Source organism: Oncorhynchus mykiss, chromosome 6, assembly GCF_013265735.2.
Source record: "Oncorhynchus mykiss isolate Arlee chromosome 6, USDA_OmykA_1.1, whole genome shotgun sequence".
NCBI classification, from domain to species: Eukaryota; Metazoa; Chordata; class Actinopteri; order Salmoniformes; family Salmonidae; genus Oncorhynchus; species Oncorhynchus mykiss.
The window spans coordinates 15,001,107-15,026,438 of record NC_048570.1 but is presented as its reverse complement, the minus strand read 5'-3'; the positions used below and the strand labels follow the sequence as shown (position 1 = coordinate 15,026,438).

Genomic DNA, 25,332 nt, shown 5'->3' with positions numbered 1-25,332 from the left:
TTCTTTGTTCAGTGGACTAAGTCCTGGAGGTGTTTCTTTGTTCAGTTCATTAAGTCCTGGAGGTGTTTCTTTGTTCAGTACATTAAGTCCTGGAGGTGTTTCTTTGTTCAGTGGACTAAGTCCTGGAGGTGGTTCTTTGTTCAGTGGACTAAGTCCTGGAGGTGTTTCTTTGTTCAGTACATTAAGTCCTGGAGGTGTTTCTTTGTTCAGTTCATTAAGTCCTGGAGGTGTTTCTTTGTTCAGTACAGTAAGTCCTGGAGGTGTTTCTTTGTTCAGTCCATTAAGTCCTGGAGGTGTTTCTTTGTTCAGTGGACTAAGTACTGGAGGTGTTTCTTTGTTCAGTTCATTAAATCCTGGAGGTGTTTCTTTGTTCAGTGGACTAAGTACTGGAGGTGTTTCTTTGTTCAGTCCATTAAGTCCTGGAGGTGTTTCTATGTTCAGTTCATTAAGTCCTGGAGGTGTTTCTTTGTTCAGTTCATTAAGTCCTGGAGGTGTTTCTTTGTTCAGTACATTAAGTCCTGGGGGTGTTTCTTTGTTCAGTGGACTAAGTCCTGGAGGTGTTTCTTTGTTCAGTGGACTAAGTCCTGGGGGTGTTTCTTTGTTCAGTGGACTAAGTCCTGGAGGTGTTTCTTTGTTCAGTGGACTAAGTCCTGGAGGTGTTTCTTTGTTCAGTTCATTAAGTCCTGGAGGTGTTTCTTTGTTCAGTTCATTAAGTCCTGGAGGTGTTTCTTTGTTCAGTGGACTAAGTACTGGGGGTGTTTCTTTGTTCAGTGCATTAAGTCCTGGGGGTGTTTCTTTGTTCAGTACATTAAGTCCTGGGGGTGTTTCTTTGTTCAGTGAACTAAGTCCTGGAGGTGTTTCTTTGTTCATTGGCCTACGTCCTGGAGGTTTTTTTTGTTCAGTGGACTAAGGACCGGAGGTGTTTCTTTGTTCAGTGTCCTAAGTCCTGGGGGTGTCATATCAACAAAGGGGACAATTTGAGGGCAATATAGTTTACCTCTTCTGCCCCTCTGAGAGGCCAAAGTGAAGGAACATAACGTTGTGGGGAGGTCTAGGAGAGTTGTTCATAAATGACGTGGCTGAGTGAAGCCTATACAGAGCTATGTCAAGCCAGAGCGATGGGGAGGGGGAGTGGTCTCAGCCATGCTGGGCTACAATAAAAGAGACCTCATATCTGAGGAGTCCAAACTGTCCAGTAGCACCACCGGTGGCTGCTGTTCCAGGGTTACTGGCACATCTCATAAAAGAAAGAAAATAAAGAAAATAAAGAAAACAAACAAAGAGCTTTTGATTCTGATTCCTTTGTTACCTTGCTAATTAGTGTGATTTTTATTTTTGCATTTCCAGTGAAGAGGCCCCTTGGTGTGAAAAAAAAAGAAAGAGAAAATGATCACCATGCTTTGCACCGTTTTTCTTTCCCTGACCCTGGCCTGCAGTGTGTACAGCGAGACCAACAGCCCTGCTTCTCCACCAGCCTACACAGCAAGTAAGATTCTCTCTCTGTGTGTGTGTGTGTGTGTGTGTGTGTGTGTGTGTGTGTGTGTGTGTGTGTGTGTGTGTGTGTGTGTGTGTGTGTGTGTGTGTGTGTGTGGGTGCAGGGGTGTGTATGTAGTGTCTGTACATGTGTGTGTGCTATGGGGCCTCAGTAAAGTGGTACCATAGACTTATAACAGCAGGGTAATTGTAGTGGTTGGTAATAGAAGCCTCTCTGGGCTGTCATACTCAGTCTGACTCACCATGCTGGCCACTGGCTGAGCACAAATCAGCCTGTCACTCACAAGGGCTCACTGTCCACACGTCACAATCTACTAGTTTTACACTGCATATTTGGACAAAACTATTATTTTCAGAATTTAAATGTGGACCAAACCCTCCTTTTTACTCTGAAAATTAGTCACTGTTTCCATTGTTCAAAATATTATTATTAGTATACCTTTATTTCAACAAGGAACACAGACTGAGGCCAAGGTCTCTTTTACAGCTGGTCCCTGCGTATACATGTTTACACATACAGTTTAGGTACAATGAATAAAAAAAACTAAACATTACAAACAAAACGATCACAGATAACACACAAAAAATACAGCTACAGATTACATTTACACTAAGGTTATTCTACTAACAGCACAAGAACTTGCATTACCCGAAGCAGTTGCAAGCAATACAAAAATAAAAATGCTCCAATAAATGTTTAAAATGAGCAAGGGGGACAAGAGTCTCAAGTTTAAGTTTAGTCTGCAGGCTATTCCATAGGCAAGGAGCGTAACAGGAAAAGGCAGCCATACCCAACTCTGTGGAAGTCACATGGGCCTCAAGTGTAATCCATGCTTGAAACCTGGTTTTAGGAATTCTAATTCTAATATTGATGAGTGATGATAAATAAGAAGGTAGCTTATTCAGAAGTGCTTTATAGACAAACACGAGAGCATGTTGTTCTCGTCTCATGGACAGCGAAGTCCAACCCACATTTTGATATTAAACACAGTGGTGAGTTCTGTAGCTAGCACCCGTAATAAACCTAAGTGCAATATGATAAGTAGCATCCAGCGATTTAAGTGTTAATGTCGTAGCATGAATGTAAATAATCCCCATAATCCATAACAGACATAAAAGTAGCTTCCACAATTTGTCTTCTATTTGTAGAGGACAAACATGTCCTGTTTCTATAGAGGAAGTCTAGCTTGATTTTGAGCTGTTTACAAAGTTCGTCAATATGCATTTTACAAATGGACTTATAGGTCAGAATTTGTCAAAATTGTGTTCTGATAAACTGCAGCTATGTGCTTATTATGTCTACAATCAGACCACTTGTTATTTTCTTTCCCACACTGCATTCCTATTAGGAGAGAGTGAGAACGGGGAAATTGGAACAGCACTTTTTCAGACTGCACCTGCTCCAGCTACATCCTTAAGTATTATTTGAAATAGCACCTGTAGTTTAAGTCAAATACTGTGGGATATCTTACTGCCAAATGCAATAGTCAAATACCACTAGAAACACATTGATCTAGCTCAAACCAGAGTCTCAATGGACAAGGTTAAGAGTAGTATGAAATGTAATTTCTTCAGTCTGTCAGGCTGACTCAGGGGATATGAGCAGTAGCACGGCAGACAGAGAACCACGGCCAAGTAGGAAAAAGGCACTTTCTCAGAATCTGTAGATGAGATACTGTCCTGTCTGTGCAAAAGTTTGTTCTACTCATGTGGGCTGATGATGTCAGAAATGTGTGTGTGTGTGTGTGTGTGTGTGTGTGTGTGTGTGTGTGTGTGTGTGTGTGTGTGTAGCCCCATGATGTCATAACCTTGGCTCTGGCCGGCACCCAGTCCAAATCTATACAGTAGATCTTTATTCTAACACTATGGAAAAAAAGCCTTAATGTACACTTATGCCAGGGGCATTGCCTGCTCCACTGACTCACCAAGGCCTCTGAGCCTGTGGGAATCCTTAGTGGTACATGCACAGGGTTAAGATTAAAAGCCACAGTAAAACATATAGAGCTGAACTCTAGCCAAATGACTCTCCCTTTCCCACTGAGGTAATGGTCTGTTAACTCTGGAGATTTTTGGGGGCTGGTGCTTAGACAGGACTGGGGATTGGACAGTGCTGGGGTTTGGATAGGGCTGGGGCTTGGACAGGGCTGGGGCTTGGACAGGGCTGGGGCTTGGACAGAGCTGGGGCTTGGACAGGGCTGGGGCTTGGACAGGGCTGGGGATTGGACAGAGCTGGGGCTTGGACAGAGCTGGGGCTTGGACAGGGCTGGGGATTGGACATGGCTGGGGCTTGGACAGAGCTGGGGCTTGGACAGAGCTGGGGCTTGGACAGGACTGGGGATTGGACAGAGCTGGGGCTTGGACAGGGCTGGGGCTTGGACAGGGCTGGGGATTGGACAGAGCTGGGGCTTGGACAGAGCTGGGGCTTGGACAGGGCTGGGGCTTGGACAGGGCTGGGGATTGGACAGAGCTGGGGCTTGGACAGAGCTGGGGCTTGGACAGGGCTGGGGATTGGACATGGCTGGGGTTTGGATAGGGCTGGGGCTTGGACAGGGCTGGGCATTGGACTGGACTGGGGATTGGACTTAAGTAGGGTTTTGTTGGAACTGGGCCTGGGATGGGACTTATACAGGGTTGGGGGTGAGGTTGTGGCTTTGACGTAGTTGGTGCCTGGGAAGGGGCTTGGGCTCGGGCTTGTTTGGGAGGTTGGTGCTGTGTCAGGAGGGGGCTGTGATGCTGTTACAGCAAGTGAAGTTTAATGTGAAAGTTTAAAGTAACTGTCCAGTTTTTCCACATTTCTATGAAATATGACCTATAATTACTTAAAATATGAGTGAAAATGTTTCCTTTCCCAAAAGTATAATGAACTATTTTAAAAAGCAGATTTTCTGTGTTGTAATGATACGGGCCGACCCCAACAACAGAATGGTGTGGACATATACGGTCATTAAAAATATTATTGCGAGTAGACCGCTGATTGGCCATCTCAGCCAATGAGGCACGAGACATCATTCTCTATGAGGAAATATCAAGCATTTTTTAAATCGTCTATTTGAGATACAAGTTTGAGCTGTTTTTTAATAAATGTTTTATTTATGCTTTGGCCACAAATACCAGTATAGGATGAGTCAACAACATTATTTGGGTATGAGTTAAGAGAATATTAACTTTGAAACGGGAGCTTTTCACTGAACAATTACTTCAAGACAGGTCTGATTTATAAGGCGATGGCAACAGCCATGGTGACATCATAGTACCATTCCCAGAGTATGTGTGTGTTTAAGAGAGTTGAGGTGTGTATGTGTGTGCATGTGTTCGTACACACCTGTGTCCGTGTATATGAGAGTGAGTGCACGTTTTTTGGGCACGTGCGGGGGTGTGTGTGTAGGCGTGTACCTTGGTCACAGCTGCCTGTTAACTAGATCTCCCTGTTGTCTGAGGAGCATAGCTGCAGAGCTGCAGGATGTTGTAAAGGATAGCATGTCTAGCTGGTCGGGGTGGGTGTGGTTTTACACTGGATGACACACATGTAGTTACAGCTGTGTAACATACTCTCTGTATACATACTGTTGCTCCTTCAATGTCTCAAAGACCACAGTAAAACTAAGTTAATGAACACTAGGTTAGGATAACATTATGAAGTGCCTGTAGACTCTAAACATGTATGTCACATGGCAACGTTGGACCATTATGATGTTACTGTCAATGTATTACTCTCTCAGATACAGCTGTTTTCAATCACTCAGTACTATAACATTTTACGGAGTGAGAGAGAATTGTATATGATCGTAAAATGGCAGTAGGTCATGGCTACCACGGTACTTTTTATTGTCATGCACATGTGGTCATTTACTTATTCTCTTTCCTCTTTTTCATTCAACCCCCACCCTCAAAACCCTTAGTTCTAAGGGCCCGGGGCTGGGTTTCTACCAAGCTAACATGTGGATGGTCATACCCAGATCATTGAACTATTTTATTTAACATTTTTGGACCCCTATAGGTACAAAAAATAAATGAGAAAAACCTATTTGATGAAGCATTGAATTTGGCCTTATTGCTGTTAGCCCCGTAGAAACACACTGAAGATGGAGCAGACGGAGAAGGATGACGTCTTACGACATGTATCATGTTTATCTTAACTTTTTTTGTACAGTAAGTTCATACTATTACCACATATGACTGCGAAGCACTTCTGGACATCAGATTGCCAGTTACTAATCCTTAATTTCGACTTCAACAAGAGTCTTCTGTCATAGAGACTTGAAAGCTGCTATATTATATGTCTTACTGCTGAAAAGTGGCTGGATGATGAAGCTATGCACGTAGTACTCAGTGGATTCTCCATCCAGTGGCAGGATCGGTCGGTGGATTTAGGGAAATCGAAAGGAGAATAAGTGTGTTTTTTTAAATAAATAACAACTGGTGTGCTACTTCCAGTGCAAGGAAATCTCTAGCTTTGGCTCACCTGATACCATCCTACTGCAACAACCCTCACACGGCAGCCCCTCAGGGGTGTGTGCTTAGTCCCCTACTGTACTCCTTGTTCACCAACAACTGTGTGGTCGCACACGACTCCAACACCATCATCAAGTTTGCTGATAACACAATGTTGATAGGCCTGATCATCGATGGCGATTAGTCAGCCTACAGAGAGGAGGTCAGCGATTTAGCGGTGTGGTGCCAGGACAACAACGTCTCCCTCAACGTCAGTAAGACCAAAGAGCTGATCGTGGACTATATGAGAAAGTAGCCTCCCGAGTGGCGCAGAGGTCTAAGGCACTGCAGTGCTTGAGGCGTCACTACAGATCCTGGTTTGATCCCGGTCTGTGTCGCAGCTGGCCGCGACCGAGAGGCCCATAAGGCGACGTACAATTGGCCCAGCGTCATCCGGGTCATGGGAAGGTTGGTGCCTCTTTAATTTGCTCTAAATCTCTCTACATCTGTCTCTTCCTCTATTTGAGAGATGAGAGAGGGCTGTAATTTTCATCATAGGTACACTACAACTATGACAGACAAAGTGAGAAAAAAAATCCAGAAAATCACATTGTAGGATTTTTAATGAATTTATTTGCAAATTATGGTGGAAATAAGTATTTGGTCAATAACAAAAGTTTATCTCAATACTTTGTTATATATCCTTTGTTGGCAATGACAGAGGTCAAATGTTTTCTGTAAGTCTTCACAAGGTTTTCACACACTGTTGCTGGTATTTTGGCCCATTCCTCCATGCAGATCTCCTCTAGAGCACTGGACAGTGTTTTGGACCCACTGGATTTGTAAATTATAAGTGAAAAAATCTGTCTGTAAACAATTGTTGGAAAAATTACTTGTGTTATGCACAAAGTAGATGTCCTAACCGACTTGCAATTGTTGGAAAAATTACTTGTGTTATGCACAAAGTAGATGTCCTAACCGACTTGCCAAAACTATAGTTTGTTAACAAGAAATTTGTTGGAGTGGTTGAAATACGAGTTTTAATGACTCCAACCTAAGTGTATGTAAACTTCCGACTTCAACTGTATCTACCTCAAGTACCTCATACCTCTTCACATTGATCTGTTTTTTGTACTCCTTGTATATAGCTCCATTCTTGTGTATTTTATTTTATTCCTATTTTATTCCTCTTACTCAGCATGGAAAAGTTTGTAAGCAAGAATTTCACTATAAAGTCTACACCAGTTGTATTCGGCGCAAGTGATAAATACAATTTGATTTGAATAACAGATTCATACATGGAAAGAAAGATGGGTGTCATAGAGAAAAACAGAGAACACCATCATATTCGTGAGAGTCTCGTCTTTCCATCGAGGGGCCATATTCATTTGTACAATTCAGATGTTTTTTGGAGAAGACCAAACAGTGCTGTAGCTCTGCCACCTCCCACAGACAGATTTTGATGGTGATTGTTTTATTATGTTATTTCGATTAGTAAATAAGTGGGGGGGAAATGGTTGGTAATGGTTTCATGAAATTTTTGTATATGTTACATTGACATTTTAGTCATTGAGCAGATGCTCTTATCAAAAGCGACTTAAAGGAGCAATAAGTGTTACGTGCTTTGCTCAAGGGCACGTTGACAGATTTTTCACCTAGTCGGCTCAGGGATTTGAACAAGCAACCTTTCCGTTTCTTGCCCAACGCTCTTAACTGCTTGGCTACCTGCCACCCCAATTAGGGGGAACCCTTGACCCCAAACAAATAGCCCTGTGTAAATAAGCTAAGGCTTGATATACACTGAGTGTACAAAATATTAGGAACACCTTCCTGATATTGAGTTGCACTCGCTTTCCCCCTCAGAACAGCCTCAATTCGATGGGGCATGGACTCTACCAGGTGTCGAAGGTGTTCCACAGGGACGCTGGGGTTATGCACGCCTGGTGCTTTTGATGAGGAGCCATTGTGTCATTCTATAGCAGAAGTGGGATAAACTCTTTGGCGTGCGTTTGGTGGGTAATGAGGGGAGGGGTGAAGGAAAGAGTGGTTGGATTTAGGGCTATAGGGGAAGATTAAATGTGTAAGGCAGCCCCACTACTAATCATTAAATCAGTCTACAGGATAGCTTGCAACTGATAATGTATAGGCCATGCTAGTAAATCCAGCCACGCGTCGACTATGTGCTCTGTGTGCATAGAAGAATTGGGTTGAGGTGGGAAACAGGGGTGGAGGAAGAGGGGTGGGGGTGGGGAGATGACTGAACCGGGAGGCAGTTAACCTGGAGTGCCTGGTAGTGATTCTTGCATCCATGTTGAAAAGTATTTTCCCGTTGAAGAGCCAGTGGAACCGTTTTCAAGTCATGGCTTTGGTATTGCTCAAGAAGCCCGCGGTTGTACGACTCTCTGAGTGAGCCTCTGCCAGACAGATGTGGAACAGAACCCAAGAGAGATACAAAAGAGGAAGAAAAATAGAGGAAGAGACAGATGTAGAGAGATTTAGAGCAAATTAAAGAGCCACCAGGAGATAGTCAGGCACAGAAGGAGAGGGAGGAAGGGATACTGGCTAGGATGCCACTGGGGACACCAGTTAGTACTGACATAATTTGATCTATCACTCAAAAAGGGACTTAGTTTTTACCAAATGCTGCCGATTATTTCTCCAGACATATTCTGCTCAAAGGGAAGGGGATGTGAAAAGTCTGCTTTGCATCAAATCAAAGTTTATTGGTCATGTACACAGTTTGGCAGATGTTATAGCAGGTGCAGTGAAGTGCTTATGTTTCTAGCGGCAACAATGCAGCAATATCTAGCGATACAATAACAATACACACCTAATCCAAAAGTTAATCCAAAAAGAACAAGAAATGAAGACCTATCAGAACCAGGTTGGTGGAATGTTAATGTTGGTGTCACCTTAATTGGGGAGAACTAAGTGGAATGGTAGCTAATACATCAAACACATGGTTTGCATGGTTTCCATCTGTCTGATGTCATTCCATTTGCTCCATTCCAGCCATTATCATGAGCTGTCCTCCCCTCAGCATCCTCCACTACAGCAATATCAGAACAAGCAATGTCAGCAGAGGTGTGATACCCATAGGGGGCACAGGGGCATGTGCCAACAGATATGTCCTGTTTAAAAATATATATACACCAAGTGTAGAAAACATTAAGGACACCATGACATAGATTACCCATGTGAATCCAGGTGAAAGCTATGATCCCTTAATGATGTCACTTGTTAAATCCATTTCAATCAGTGTAGATGAAGGGGACGAGGCAGGTTAAAGAGGGATTTTTAAGCTTTGAGCCAGTCGAGACATGGGTTGTGTATGTGTGCCATTCAGAGGGTGAATGGGCAAGAAACAATATTTAAGTGCCATTGAACGAGGTATGGCAGTGGGTGCCAAGCACACCGGTTTGTGTAAAGAACTGCAACGCTGCTGGGTTTTTCACACTCAACAGTTTCCAGTGTGTATCAAAAATGGTCCACCACCCAAAGGACATCCAGACAACTTGACATAACTGTGGGAAGTATTGAAGTCAACATGGGCCAGCATCCCTGTGTAACGTTTTTGATACCTTGTAGTCCATGCACCCGACAAATTGAGGTTGTTCTGAGGGCAAAAGAGGGGGTTCCTTGGCTGAGATGAACCTGCCATAAGAACAACAGTCTCCACAGCACTTCACCAATCTGGGCATTATGGGAGAGAGGCCAGAAGGAAGGCACTTTGGCCTGAATGAAAAGCGCTATGTCTGGAGTAAACCAGACACATCTCATCACCCGTCTAACACCATCAGTACCGTAAAGCATGGTGGTGGCAACATCATGATATGGGGATGCTTTTAAGGAGCAGGGACTGGGAGGCAGGTAAGGATAGAAGGAACAATTAATGGAGCCAAATACAGGCAAATCCTTGATGAGAACTTGATTCAGAGTGCAAACTACCTGAGACTTGGGCAAAGATTTATGTTCCAACAGGACAATGACCCCAAGCATACAGACAAAGCAACGCTGGAAGGCTTCAGAACAAGAATGTGAAAGTCCATGAGTGGCCCAGCCAAAGCTGACTTGAATCCCACTGAAAATCTCCCCCATCTAATTTAACAGAGCTTGAGAAAAGCTGTGAGGAATAATGGGAGGAAATCCCCAAATCCAGATGTACAAAACAGATACAGACATACCCAAGATGACTCAAAGCTGTAATTGCCGCCAAAGGTGTCTTGACAAAGTATTGACTCAGGGATGTACATGAGATATTTCTGTATTTCCTTTTCAATACACTTGCAAAAATGTCTAAAAACATATATTTAAAAAAAATATATTTAATATATTTTGAATTCAGGCCGTAACACAACAAAATGTGGAATAAGTCAAAATACATGACACAAGTAATTTTTCCAATAATTGTTTACAAACAGATTATTTTACTTATAATACCCTGTATCACAATTTCAGAGGGTCAAATGTTTACATACACTAAGTTGACTGTGCCTTTAAACAGCTAGGAAAATTCCAGAAAATGATGTCATGTGTTTAGAAGCTTCCGATAGGCTACTTGACATCATTTGAGTCAATTGGAGGTGTACCTGTGGATGTATTTCAAGGCCTACCTTCAAACTCAATCATGGGAAAATCAAAATAAATCAGTCAAGGTCTAGTTCATCCTTGGGAGCAATTTGCAAATGACTGAAAGTACCATGTTCATCTGTACAAACAATAATACACAAGAATAAACACCATGGGGCCACGCAGCTGTCATACCGCTCAGGAAGGAGACGTGTTCTGTCTCCTAGAGATGAACATACTTTGGTGCAAAAAGTGGAAACCAATCCCAGAACAGCAGTAAAGGACCTTGTGAAGATGCTGGAGGAAACAGGTACAAAAGTATCTATATCCACAGTAAAACGAGTCCTATATCGACGTAACCTGAAAGGCCACTCAGCAAGGAAGAAGCACCTGCTCCAAAACCGCCATAAAAAAGCCAGACTACAGTTTGCAACTGCACATGGGGACGAAGATCATAGTTTTTAAAGAAATGTCCTCTGGTCTGATGAAACAAAAATAGAACTGTAGAACTGAGGATTGCAAGCTGAAGAACACCCTCCCAACTGTGAAACACGGGGGTGGCAGCATCATGTTGTGGGGGTGCTTTGCTGCAGGAGGGACTGGTGCACTTCACAAAATAGATGGCGTCATGAGAAAGGAAAAGTCAGGAAGTTAAAGCTTGGTCTCAAATGGGTCTTCCAAATGGACAATGACCCCAAGCATACTTCCAAAGTTGTGGCGAAATGGCTTAAGGACAACAAAGTCAAGGTATTGGAGTGGCCATCACAAAGCCCTGACCTCAATCCCATAGAAGATTTGTGGGCAGTACTGATAAAGCATGTGCGAGCAAGGAGGACTAGCAACCTGACTCGGTTACACCAGCTCTGTCAGGAGGAATGGGCCAAAATTCACCCAACTTATTGTGGGAAGCTTGTGGAAGGCTACCTGAAACATTTTACCCAAGTTAAACGATTTAAAGGCAATGATACCAAATTCTAATAAATCATTCTCTCTACTATTATTCTGACATTTCACAATCTTAAAATAAAGTGTTGATCCTAACTGACCTAAGTCAGGGAATGTTTATTAGGATTATAAGTCAGAAACTTTGAAAAACTGAGTTTAAATGTATTTGGCTAAGGTGTATGTAAACTTCAGACTTCAACTCTATCTTTGGCTAGCGAGTGTATTTAAGAAGAGAATGATGTGTGGTGACCATTGACTGCTCTGTCTGGCCCAGGGTGCTGTATTTCCTGGGAATCTTGCCACGGCTTTATTGATTGACACCAGTGGTGAGGGGGTCATGGACCAAGTGCATCCATCATGCCTTGGCATGGGCTTAGAGAGATGTGTGTAGGCAACCACTAGCTGGAATCCCCACAAAGCACCACTCTCATGAAGACTTAACAGAGGTCAGGGAGATTGTGGGAACTCACATGGAGTGACTAATAGCACCTACTTCTCTGAACTGAAGGGTAGCATGACTAATTGCACCTACCTATCTGAATTGAAGGGTGGCATGACTAATAGCACCTACCTCTCTGAACTGAAAGGTGGCATGACTAATAACACCTAACTCTCTGAACTGAAGGGTAGCCTAATTAGGAGGGAGCCCCGGAAGAAGGGAGGGATGGAGGGAATAGTTGTCACCTTTTTCTGTAAACTGATGAATGGAAGACTTTGGTTCCTGCCCTGGTGGGATGCCCAACATTTTTTTTACATAAGTCACCTGGGCCGGATGAAAGATAGCCAGCTCGGGGGCCAGAGCTGGCGGTGGTATACAGTTTGGTAACTGCCAGAACTGGCGGTGGTATACAGTTTGGTAACTGCCAGAGCTGGCGGTGGTATACAGTTTGGTAACTGCCAGAGCTGGCGGTGGTATACAGTTTGGTTACTGCCAGAGCTGGCGGTGGTATACAGTTTGGTAATTGCCAGAGCTGGCGGTGGTATACAGTTTGGTAACTGCCAGAGCTGGCGGTGGTATACAGTTTGGTTACTGCCAGAGCTGGCGGTGGTATACAGTTTGGTAACTGCCAGAGCTGGCGGTGGTATACAGTTTGGTAACTGCCAGAGCTGGCGGTGGTATACAGTTTGGCTACTGCCAGAGCTGGCGGTGGTATACAGTTTGGTAACTGCCAGAGCTGGCGGTGGTATACAGTTTGGTAACTGCCAGAGCTGGCGGTGGTATACAGTTTGGTTACTTCCAGAGCTGGCGGTGGTATACAGTTTGGTAACTGCCAGAGCTGGCGGTGGTATACAGTTTGGTAACTGCCAGAGCTGGTTGTGGTATACAGGTTGGTTACTGCCAGAGCTGGCGGTGGTATACAGTTTGGTAACTGCCAGAGCTGGCGGTGGTATACAGTTTGGTTACTGCCAGAGCTGGCGGTGGTATACAGTTTGGTAACTGCCAGAGCTGGCGGTGGTATACAGTTTGGTAACTGCCAGAGCTGGCGGTGGTATACAGTTTGGTAACTGCCAGAGCTGGCGGTGGTATACAGTTTTGTAACTGCCAGAGCTGGCGGTGGTATACAGTTTGTAACTGGCAGAGCTGGCGGTGGTATACAGTTTGGTAACTGCCAGAGCTGGCGGTGGTATACAGTTTGGTAACTGCCAGAGCTGGCGGTGGTATACAGTTTGGTAACTGCCAGAGCTGGCGGTGGTATACAGTTTGGTTACTGCCAGAGCTGGCGGTGGTATACAGTTTGGTAACTGCCAGAGCTGGCGGTGGTATACAGTTTGGTAACTGCCAGAGCTGATGGTGTTATACAGTTTGCCAGAGCTGGCTGTGGTATACAGTTTGACAACTGCCAGAGCAGCAGGTGGTATACAGTTTGATAACTGCCAGAGCTCAAATCAAATCAAATCAAATCAAATTGTATTTGTCACATACACATGGTTAGCAGATGTTATTGCGAGTGTAGCAGAATTCTTTTGCTTCTAGTTCCGACAATGCAGTAATAACCAACAAGTAATCTAACTAACAATTCCAAAACTACTGTCTTATACACACAAGTATAGGGGGATAAAGAATATGTACATAAAGATATATGAATGAGTGATGGTACAGAGCGGCATAGGCAAGATACAGTAGATGGTATCGAGTACAGTATATACACATGAGATGAGTATGTAAACAAAGTGGCATAGTTAAAGTGGCTAGTGATACATGTATTACATAGGGATGCAGTAGATGATATAGAGGCCTTCCTGTAACATCGGGTGGTGTAGGTGTCCTGGAGGGCAGGTAGTTTGCCCCCGGTGATGCGTTGTGCAGACCTCACTACCCTCTGGAGAGCCTTACGGTTGTTGGCGGAGCAGTTGCCGTACCAGGCGGTGATACAGCCCGCCAGGATGCTCTCGATTGTGCATCTGTAGAAGTTTGTGAGTGCTTCAACCCTCCTGAGGTTGAAGAGGCGCTGCTGCGCCTTCTTCACGATGCTGTCTGTGTGGGTGGACCAATTCAGTTTGTCTGTGATGTGTATGCCGAGGAACTTAAAACTTACTACCCTCTCTACTACTGTTCCATCGATGTGGATAGGGGGGTGTTCCCTCTGCTGTTTCCTGAAGTCCACAATCATCTCCTTAGTTTTGTTGACGTTGAGTGTGAGGTTATTTTCCTGACACCACACTCCGAGGGCCCTCACCTCCTCCCTGTAGGCCGTCTCGTCATTGTTGGTAATCAAGCCTACCACTGTTGTGTCGTCCGCAAACTTGAGGATTGAGTTGGAGGCGTGCGTGGCCACGCAGTCGTGGGTGAACAGGGAGTACAGGAGAGGGCTCAGAACGCACCCTTGTTGGCCCCAGTGTTGAGGATCAGCAGGGTGGAGATGTTGTTGCCTACCCTCACCACCTGGGGGCGGCCCGTCAGGAAGTCCAGTAACCAGTTGCACAGGGCTGGGTCGAGACCCAGGGTCTCGAGCTTGATGACGAGCTGGCTGATGGTGTTATACAGATTGGTGAAAGCCAGAGCTGGCAGTGGTATACAGTTTGGTGAAAGCCAGAGCAGCAGGTGGTATACAGTTTTGTGTAAGCCAGAGCAGCAGGTGGTGTACAGTATTGTGTAAGCCAGAGCAGCAGGTGGTATACAGTTTTGTGTAAGCCAGAGCAGCAGGTGGTGTTATACAGTTTGTTGAAAGCCAGAGCAGCAGGTGGTATACAGTTTGGTGAAAGCCAGAGCTGATAGTGGTATACAGTTTGATGACTGCCAGAGCTGATGGTGTTATACAGTTTGGTGAAAGGCAGAGCAGCAGGTTGTATACAGTTTGGTGAAAGCCAGAGCTGGTGGTGTTATACAGTTTGGTGAAAGCCAGAGCAGCAGGTGGTATACAGTTTGGTGAAAGCCAGAGCTGGTGGTGTTATACAGTTTGGTGAAAGCCAGAGCAGCAGGTGGTATACAGTTTGGTGAAAGCCAGAGCAGCAGGTGTTATACAGTTTGGTGAAAGCCAGAGCTGGCGGTGGTATACAGTTTGATAACTGCCAGAGCTGGTGGTGTTATACAGTTTGGTGAAAGCCAGAGCAGCAGGTGGTATACAGTTTGGTGAAAGCCAGAGCTGGTGGTGTTATACAGTTTGGTGAAAGCCAGAGCAGCAGGTGGTATACAGTTTGGTGAAAGCCAGTGCAGCAGGTGGTATACAGTTTGGTGAAAGCCAGATTAGCAGGTGGTATACAGTTTGGTGAAAGCCAGAGCTGGCAGTGGTATACAGTTTGGTGAAAGCCAGAGCAGCAGGTGGTTTACCGTTTAGTGAAAGCCAGAGAAGCAGGTGTTATACAGTTTGGTGAAAGGCAGAGCTGGTGGTGTTATACAGTTTGGTGAAAGCTAGAGCAGCAGGTGGTATACAGTTTGGTGAAAGCCAGAGCAGCAGGTGGTATACAGTTTGGTGAAAGCCAGAGCAGCAGGTGGTATACAGTTTGGTGAAAGCCAGAGCAGCAGGTGGTATACAGTTTGGTGAAAGCCAGAGCAGCAGGTGGTATACAGTTTGGTGAAAGCCAGAGCAGCAGGTGGTATACAGTTTGGTGAAAGAATGAGCAGCAGGTGGTATACAGTTTGGTGAAAGCCAGAGCAGCAGGTGGTATACAGTTTGGTGAAAGCCAGAGCAGCAGGTGGTATACAGTTTGGTGAAAGCCAGTGGCTGGTGATTTGCTCCAGAGGCGGGAGACTGGCTGGTGCCCCAAAGTGGAATCTAGTCAGGACTAGAGGCCCACTTTGATGATAGAGCTTACTGGACCCAACAGAAAGGCGTGTGTGTGTGTGTGTGTGTGTGTGTGTGTGTGTGTGTGTGTGTGTGTGTTTCTGTGCATATGTTTTATAACACAGAAACACCATAAATTATTCAAATAATAAGCCTACAGTATATAGTGTGACCCAATTGTGTAACAAGCAATATGTTACCTACTGCACGACCCAGATTGTGCTAAGGAATCTTTGGTGACAGTCAGTTTCACGCTGGTACACCCCTACCACAAGACACTGTACAGATAAGCTTATACTGTAAAGTCCATTTAAACTGCCCCCCATTCCCCTACTCAACCACTAGTGCCAGGAACATGGAATATTGCTCTGCAAATTATAGCAAGGGACAGAGCCATGCCACAATGGGAAAGAGGTTTTGAGACAAACAGTCTGAAGTTCCCATAGCTATATTAACATTGTTCAACTCCAAGCCACAGTCATTATGGGTTTTAAAAAGTGGTTTATAGGCAATGTAGAGAGGTGCATTTTTCAGAGATCCTTTAATACTTTTTTGCTTGCCAACCAACCACATGCAAAGCCACAATTCATGTGGGCCATCTTTATTCTGGTACACTTGAATGTCCTCGAACGTCAATCATTAATACATATGCATAAACCCATTACTCACTCAAAACATTACCAGACATGTCAGTCTGCTTTTTGGAAGCGGTCCTTTCTGAACTGACACCAGTAATTAATACATTGTTCAGTATTCTACCCTGTTGTCCAGATGCCTTTGAATCTGAATCCTAACACACTCTACATCTTCTCTTGTCTTTCACAGAGACTGAACTAGGTGATCAGAACCGGGTGTTTGCCAGCCGTGGCTCCAACGTCACTCTACCATGCCGGCTCCACCGCCAGCATGGGATGTCCTTCGGCAGCGTGGGCATGAGAATCAAGTGGACCAAGCTGTCTGCAGACGAGTCTCTGGAGGAGGATGTGCTAGTGTCCATGGGCTTCCACAAAAAGAGCTACGACAGCTTCCAGGGTCGCGTCCACCTGCAGGAAGCCGACGATGACGACGCCTCGCTGGTCCTTAGCGACGTGTCCCTAGCTGACGTGGGAAAGTTCCGTTGTGAGGTCATTGATGGCATTGATGATGTCATCCATGAGGTTACCTTGGAGGTGCAAGGTAGTGTAGGCTACAGCGATGGTAAATCCTTCTCTCTTTACTTCTGCCCCCGGCTCTGCGATGGGCATCATCTCATCACATCATCCCACATTTCCTCATCACCCCCCACCATTTTATCTTGTCTTTTTTGTCTTTATGTTGTGGTTATACTTTACACCGTAAATAGAGAGGAGTTTTTCAAGACCAAGTAGCCTGACCTGCAGGGGGAAAAAGTATTTTGCATTTTAGCAGACACTCTTATCAAGAGTGACTTACAGGAGCAGTTAGTGTTAAGTGCCTTGCGCAAGGGCACATCGGCATATATTTATTTTTTTACCTAGTCGGCTCTGGGATTTGAACCAGCGACCTTTCGGTTACTGACCCAACGCTCTTAAGCCGCCCTAGTCCTACCCATGAACTACTGTCTGGTGGAAATGAATGGTTTAAAGACCAGAGCCAAGAAATCTCTTTCACGGACTGGCTGTTCCCTTATTTTCAACACCTTACCACCACATTATTGATTTCTTTGCAGAGAGACAAAAGACAAAAGAGCTGACATCTTTTGTTCATTTATTCAGATCTTGTGCTGAATACATTCACACAGTCTAACACTGCAGTAAACTAAAACACATTTTCCAACTGAACTAATACCACTCCACATCTATCCAGACATCCTCATTACTTATACCATTTGTATAATGATGAAATGAGTCCTGTTCTTCCTTTTAATATGTGGCACAAATACAACCACATGGCAAATTATCTATCGGTAAAAGTGAGTCAGCCTAAATGCATTCAATACTATTATATGGTCCTCGTTCCTATTTGGGCCAAGACCGCCAAGAACGCCTGAGCAAATTTGGGTCTTGGGTAAGAAAAGGGATCTTTAACAGAGAGAAGCTAGTTCGCCAGCCATAATGAAAACATGCTGGTACAACTAGCCATTGTTAACATCGGAACAAAATAGTCCAATAAAAAGCCTTAATGTTGATTGTGATTTTTCTTCAAAGTACCGGTAATCAAATCAAAATGTTATTCTGTTTGCGGCTGTGCACATATGACAATCCAGCACTCGGGTACTTAGGCTACGATGGGATGCAGGGTTTTGTAACAGATGTAACTACAGATGCTGATATAGCAATGCCAGGATAATCTACTGTCTTACAGGGATGGTTCTTGCTTTATCGGCTCCTAATCATTTCTTAACCATTCCCAAAGGGTAAAGAGAGAAGTGGTTGATTTATCTTGGGATTAACAGGCAGTGGTCAAATGTCACCCTCTCTGTTAGCTACAGTAGCAGTGACACAAAGCAAAGATGGGGGTTAAATGCAGATGTCTTACTCAGGCCGTTTACGATTGAAAGAAATTAAGGGGTGGCTCTCCCTTAGGCATCAATACAATAGCATCGGGGTCTGGTCTACTTAGTTCATTGACTGTACATGAACCAGATAAAATGAGGGAGTGGAATGTCTCTCTTCCTCTTACATCTCTGACACAAAGAACATTAATGAAGGCTGAAGAAGTGATGTTGAGGTCAAATTCTGTGCTCTCCAAGAACATGTCAACAATCACTAAAGCCTGATGATAACCACCTTCCCCTCAGGATTTTCACATTTATAAGGGATTACATTTGGGTGAAGGCCGCACAAATAAAATATTTAACAGGACAATAGAGGAGTGGACCAGCAAAGTCTGAGTCAAATGACTTACTTCTATTACAAAACCATCACACTCAAGGTGCTGTTTTACAGCTGTTAATTACATAACTGAACCACCCAATGATTGACACCAGAAGTTCCATTTGTACTTTGTATTATAGTGCATTCAGGTTGTTTTGGCCTAACATACTTACATACATACTTAAATACATAGATCTTAATGTGAGCCAGTTTGCTACAGCAGGAAAATAATCCTGCAGCAACAGGAAATGTGAATTTTTATGTGGATTATAATTAATAGACATTTTTGTAGGAGTTGACACATTTTTCGTAAGGGTATATCAAGTCTGAAATTTCAAAGAAGAAATTACAAACTTCTGAGGCCTTTTAAACCTCAAATACACTACACGTTTTAGATTTAGATCTCAAGCCACAGGGAGATCAAATCAAGGTCATGCATCTGTAGCTTGGCAGTTGCAGCCTAATTAACATGAACAGCTTGTCTGGTAAAAGAGCAGAGATCACACCTAGCTTGCGTGAGATGAATCTCCCTTCCCTGCTGAGGGGCAGACAGCCACGAAGTTAGATAGTTAGCGAAGTCTGGAGATTCTCTGTCTCTCTGGAGACGGCTGCTTTTTTAACACTCACCAGGAGCCGAACGACCAAGAACGGTAATGGCTTACACTCACTAACATATACTATCAGATCGTATGTCAGAAACCCCCATTCCCTCATGACTGGTCCGGTCTAGACCCAGGACCACACACATTCTTCATCCCACTGGATGTCTGGGTCTGTAAACCAACAGTAGGAGGAGTGTGTTAAACATAAATCCAAAATCCTTTGCTCCATACACTTCCTGAAACTGGAATTACAAACATGGTGCCACTGGTTTAAAAGGAATAATGGTCAGCTTTAGAATCATATTCCTCACCTCAGTATGTAATGATGTTTTATGTGTATCTGCATGTTTACGGTATATTTCTATCTACTGTATGTACAGTTGAAGTCGGAAGATTATATACACTTAGGTTGGAGTCATTAAAACTCGTTTTTTAACCACTCCACAAATTTCTTGTTAACAAACTATAGTTTTGGCAAGTCGGTTAGGACATCTACTTTGTGCATGACACAAGTAATTGTTCCAGCAATTGTTTACAGACAGATTATTTCACTTATTTCACTGTATCACAATTCCAGTGGGTCAGAAGTTTACACACACTAAGATGACTGTGCCTTTAAACAGCTTGGAAAATTCAAGAAAATTATGTCATGGCTTTAGACAATTCTGATAGGCTAATCAACAAAATTTGAGTCAATTGGAGGTGTACCTGTGGCTGTACTTCAAGGCCTACTTTCAAACTCAGTGCATCTTTGCTTGACATCATGGGAAAATCAAAAGAAATCCGCCAAGATTTCAGAAAAAAAATGGAGACCTCCACAAGTCTGGTTCATCCTTGGGAGCAATTTCCAAATGCCTGAAGGTACAAATTAATCTGTACAAACAATAGTACGCAAGTATAAACACCATGGGACCTTCATACAGCCTTCATACAGCTCAGGAAGGAGACGTATTCTATCTCCTAGAGATGAACGTACTTTGTTGCGAAAATAGCGAATCAATCCCAAAACAACAGCAAAGGACCTTGTGAAGATGCTGGAGGAAACAGTACAAAAGTATCTGTATCCACAGTAAAATTAGTGCTATATCGACATAACCTGAAAGGCCGCTCGGCAAGGAAGAAGCCACTGCTTCAAAACCACCATAAAAAAAGCCAGACTACGGTTTGCAACTGGACATGGGGAAAAATATTGAGAAATTACCTCTGGTCTGATGAAAAAAAAATAGAACTGTTTGGCCATAATATCGTTATGTTTGGAGGAAAAAGGGGGAGGATTGCAAGCTGAAGAACACCATCCTAATCGTGAAGCATGGGGATGGCAGCATCATGTTTTGGGGGTGCTTTGCTGCAGGAGGGACTGGTGCACTTCAGAAAATAGACGGCAAGGTAAATTATGTGGATATATTGAAGCAACATCTCAAGACATCAGTCAGGAAGTTAAAGCTTGGTCGCAAATGGGTCTTCCAGGTGGACAATGACCCCAAGCATACTTCCAAGGTTGTGGCAAAATGGCTTAAGGACAACAAAGTTAAGGTATTAGAGTGGCCATCACAAAGCCCTGACCTCAATCCTATAGAGATTTGTGGGCAGAACTGAAAAAGCGTGTGCGAGCAAGGAGGCCTACAAACGTGACTCAGTTACACCAGCTCTGTCTTGAGGAATGGACCAAAGTTCACCCAACTTATTGTTGGAAGCTTGTGGAAGGCTACCCGAAACATTTGACCCAAGTTAAACCATTTAAAGGCAATGCTACCAAATAGTAATTGAGTGTATGTAAACTTCTGACCCACTGGGTATGTGATGAAAGAAATAAAAGCTGAAATAAATAATTCTCTCTACTCTTTTTCTGACATTTCACATTCGTAAAATAAGTTGTTGATCCTAACTGACCTAAAACAGGGAATTTTTACTGGGATTAAATGTCATGAAATGTAAAAAACTGAGTTTAAATGTATTTGGCCAAAATGTATTTGGTGTATGTAAACTTCCGACTTCGACTGTATAATGCATGGGTAACTATGCACTGGGTTTCTATCCACTGTAGTGATTACATTACAGGATACATTCAAAATAGTACATGTCATAAAAAGGATAAAAAAAATATTTTCCACCTTGTTAAAAGAGAACAATTAATCTTCTATTATACAATGGGGGATCTAATCCTGGATGCTGATTGGTTAAATCCGCGTTCCAACCAGTGTCTATTCGTCAAGATACCGCCCGGCTAAAGCTGTGACGTTAAAATGCCTATTTACTGTTCCATCTGACTGCGCAATCTACTGTTTCATCAGACCAGCCAGGCAATTTATGAAGTTAATCTCCACTCTAAAAGGCATTTAGACATTATCTCCCATTTCTTTTAGACTAGCATTTGGTTTTCAACAGCGGAGATTTGTATAAACCTTACTGTCTGTCTCTCTCCAAATTTTGAAACGTTGTTTCAATCCTAAAATCCGGCCGAGACAGACAGGCTGGCAGCTTTTTTCAGCCAGTTGAAATCATGAATCAGCATTATTTTTATGGATGTAAACAAAGAATTGTCAATATGAAAATACGAAACGCAGCTAGTTTGCTGTCATTTCAGTTTCAGTTTGAAGTGATTGTGTTTGCTGTGTAGTTGGCTAGCGCTTCCGGCGAGAAAGCAAATGTTCTATGCCAGGCGATATCGTGCATCATTAGCTCATTGTTATGGATACATCCCCCAAAAAATCACTAGAAAACAGCTTAACAAACACAAATGCAGCTACTTTGCTTGTTTTCTGGCTGCACTGTTTGTCATGACTGTGTTAGCCGAAATTGGCTAGCTGGCAAGCAAGGGATAAGAACGTTAACAGCCATCATGACAACGGAACATTTAGAACGACTGGGTCACGTCCATCGATTAAGAACAAAAATAAATTAATGAAAATATTATTTTTATCAATAATTATTTGAATATGTTGTTAACCTGTTGTATACACGTGATAATGCCCTCGAAGCCAGTTGTTTGGAGGATATATTGGCACAGTTTGCCGGGCCCTGAGCGAAACAACCCCCTTGTCAATATATCCTCCAAACACCGGCTTCGAGAGCATTTTCACTTAACCAGCTCCTTTCTCATTCCCAGGTGTGGTGTTCCCTTACTCCCCACGGCTGGGCCGATACAACCTCAACTTCCACGATGCCGAGCAGGCTTGCTTGGACCAGGACTCTGTGGTGGCCTCCTTTGACCAGCTCTACGAGGCCTGGAGGAGTGGCATGGACTGGTGCAATGCCGGCTGGCTGAACGACGGGTCCGTGCAGTACCCCGTCACCAAACCTAGAGGGCCCTGTGGAGGTGCCAATGCCAGGGCAGGCCTGAGGAACTACGGCCAGCGTGAAAAGTCCAAGAGCCACTATGATGTCTTCTGCTTCACCTCTGGCCTCAAGGGTGAGTCTGTGTTTCCTTTGTGTGGTTGTTTTCCTGTTGATCATTAAAAATGCAGTGTGTTATGTATCATTGAGACACAATTATTCAAGTAGCAGAAATAGATGGGCATACATTCCAGTAGAGCAGAGTTCATCAACATAGCTAATATACCTTTTTTAAAGTGAGGCAGAATACCCCCAACCCAAATCCTCTGTTGACTTTTGGCCGACCTCAGGTCGTCTCTACTGGCTGGTGCAACCCGACAAGCTGACCTTCACAGAGGCTGTTCAGGCGTGCCAGGATGACGGGGCTGAGATCGCCAATGTTGCCCAGATGTACGCTGCCTGGAAGCTGAACGGTTATGACCGCTGCGACTCTGGCTGGCTGGCTGACGGCAGCGTCCGCTACCCCATCTCCAGACCCCGCAGGAACTGCAGCCCAACAGAGGCGGCCGTGCGCTTTGTGGGATTCCCTGACAAGAAGCAAAAGCTCTTTGGTGTCTACTGCTTCAAGGGCCAGCAGTGAAGAGGGAATGCCAGGACTTAGCCCTGTGCACAAAACCAACTTAACCACCAAAGAAAAATAATGACAACAACACCAATAACACCAATACATGTCGGGAATTAATTCGCATGAACTAGCATGACCTTACCAAAACTGTGCTCATTTTTTTTATTCTTACAAACTATGAATATTGTAAAAACTCATTTTCATACTGCAATGACCTAAATATATTTTGTAAGCTGAAACAAGAGTTATTCCTCGTCATGTAATAACACAGCACCATGGTTGAAATTGTGACAGAGACAAGGCCTGGATGAGTTACATCATCTTCGTTTGTTTTGTCCTCCACAAATTGAGTGTGTGAAGAAATAATGATTGGAGCGTTTATGCTCTATTTGGCCAGGGAATGCTTTTGAAGTTTCAAAAAATGAAAAAAATTGTCTGTGACAAAATGCATCAGGTCTAACTAACATGCATATCAAGCAATTTAGGGACTAAATTTCATTAACATAATAACCACAGTTTGACAATGGAAGTTCTGTTTTCAGTAACACTTGCACAGTAATGCTACCACAAACTACGACAGACAAAAAACAAAAACAACAACAACAACAAAATCAAATTTCAATCCCCATCTCAAGTGAATCTTCATCTAACATTTGACAAAGGAGATTCAAGTCAGCAAGCTAACTTTCCTGTATGTCCTAAAACGATAAACCACACCCATAGAAAAAATGGTTCCAAAAGGGTTCTTTGGCTGTCCCCATAGGAGAACCCTTTTTTAGTTCTAGGTAGAACTATTTTGTGTTCAATGTAGAACTCTATGGGGAAAGGGTTCTACGTGGAACCCAATAGGGTTCTTCCTGGAACCAAAAATGGATCTTCAAAGTGTTCTCCTATGGGACAGCTGAAGAATCATTTTAGGTTCTAGATGGCACCTTTTTATCTAAGAGTGTATTGTTCCAAAGTTTTTAAAAGTTTCAGAAAAATGTGTCTACTCATAGACCCTTGTCCCTTCACTTTGCAAGTGTTACTTTAATAATGCATGTCTCTCCTCAACATCTAAATACTCCCCCCTCTTACTAAGAAACCTCCGGGGTACTTTTCAACTTTATGAACTGTGATCCGATCTGTTAACATTTCTGTTTAAAGCATAGCATGAATGTATGTGTCCCGGACTGTCACTCCTCTTCATAGATAGTTTAGATCAATAGATCTAAGTCATAAGTCATACTGAGCAATTATTGTAACTAATATAACCTGTTTTGTTATTCTTTACAAAGTGTTTGTATTGCCTTTTTCTAATGTTATTTTTATGTCACTATGTGTGGCATATTGCTTCGTCAAATTGTTTTTAAGAATTTTTTTGTAACTCTTTTGAGAGAATCTTAATATGTACTCCCCACACTTGCCCCTCACCCAAACCTTACTTAGTGTACAGTATTATATTGGACAAAATTCTCAGATTGAAATCGCTACAATTCCTAGGTATAATTTCAGCTAAATTTCAGTGAAGGAAAAATCTCAACGTACCATAGTGTTGATTGTACGGCATCACATAAGAGGCATCCACTTTGAGAGTTTCCAATTGGAGAAAAAAAAACGTAAACAATGTTGAACAGTTTTTGTCTTCAAATCAATGAAACGCAGGGTCTGACTTAAATCCTGACTCGAAGAAGTTGGTCCAGTCCAGTCCAGTCCAAAAAATCACAAAGTATTTGCTACCAATTTTAACTCAGACTTGAGATTAGCCTCTTCTGAAGTTAATACTGGAACGATAATATCCAAGGGCAGTAACCAGATTAATTGTATATAAAGTGCATATAAAGTGGTAAATAAAGAGAGTGATTAGAAATACCACGTGACTTCTATGTCTCCATATTATGTTAAATGTTTTAGTGTTCCCTCAGAATTACTACACTAAAATGGTCCCATTGGATAAGCAGGAGGTTGACAACTGAGATGTGTGTTGACTATAGCCATAACCACTAGCCTAGTGGAGACAATACTGGTCAGTAAAACTGAATATACAAATGGAGAAGGTGATCTTTATTTTCTTTTTGTGTTGCATTTAGGCTTACCTTTCTCTCACTCTCCTAGATGGCATTGACACAGTAGCATGTGGTTATTTGATTGAACCTGGTTTACTAACTGCAGTCACATAAAAAAGAAACAGACTTTTCTAAAGCATGATACACATAATTGGTGTTTTTCACATTTGTGTTACCTTTGTATGTACACATCCCTTGGTGGAGGTGTTTTTTGTTTTCTAATGCCATTTACCATTTTGAACATAAGACCAAACTGAAAATAAAGACTTGGTAATAAACTTTTGACACTGA

At 43.2% G+C, this 25,332-nt stretch overlaps 1 protein-coding gene across 2 annotated transcripts; it reads left to right on the top strand.

The window, feature by feature from the left end:
• The first annotated feature begins 1,187 nt into the window (after positions 1-1,187).
• On the top strand, positions 1,188-25,332 carry LOC110525310 (hyaluronan and proteoglycan link protein 1). Of its 2 annotated transcripts, none has more exons than XM_036979441.1 (4): positions 1,188-1,486; positions 16,488-16,838; positions 22,205-22,507; positions 22,722-25,332. In XM_036979441.1, the coding sequence occupies exons 1-4, from the start codon at positions 1,387-1,389 to the stop codon at positions 23,009-23,011; spliced, it is 1,044 nt and encodes a 347-aa protein (XP_036835336.1). In that variant the 5' UTR covers positions 1,188-1,386; the 3' UTR covers positions 23,012-25,332. The 2 variants fall into 2 exon arrangements, with proteins under 2 accessions (XP_036835336.1, XP_036835335.1); XM_036979440.1 differs by having other exon boundaries at positions 16,488-16,859.

Bases quoted from the DNA above. Each gene is read 5' to 3' on its own strand.
- LOC110525310 (XM_036979440.1), top strand. From the start codon at position 1,387: ATGATCACCATGCTTTGCACCGTTTTTCTTTCCCTGACCCTGGCCTGC. The intron at 16,860-22,204 runs GTAAATCCTTCT...TCTCATTCCCAG, and splicing joins TAGTGTAGGCTACAGCGATG to GTGTGGTGTTCCCTTACTCC. The intron at 22,508-22,721 runs GTGAGTCTGTGT...GGCCGACCTCAG, and splicing joins CTTCACCTCTGGCCTCAAGG to GTCGTCTCTACTGGCTGGTG.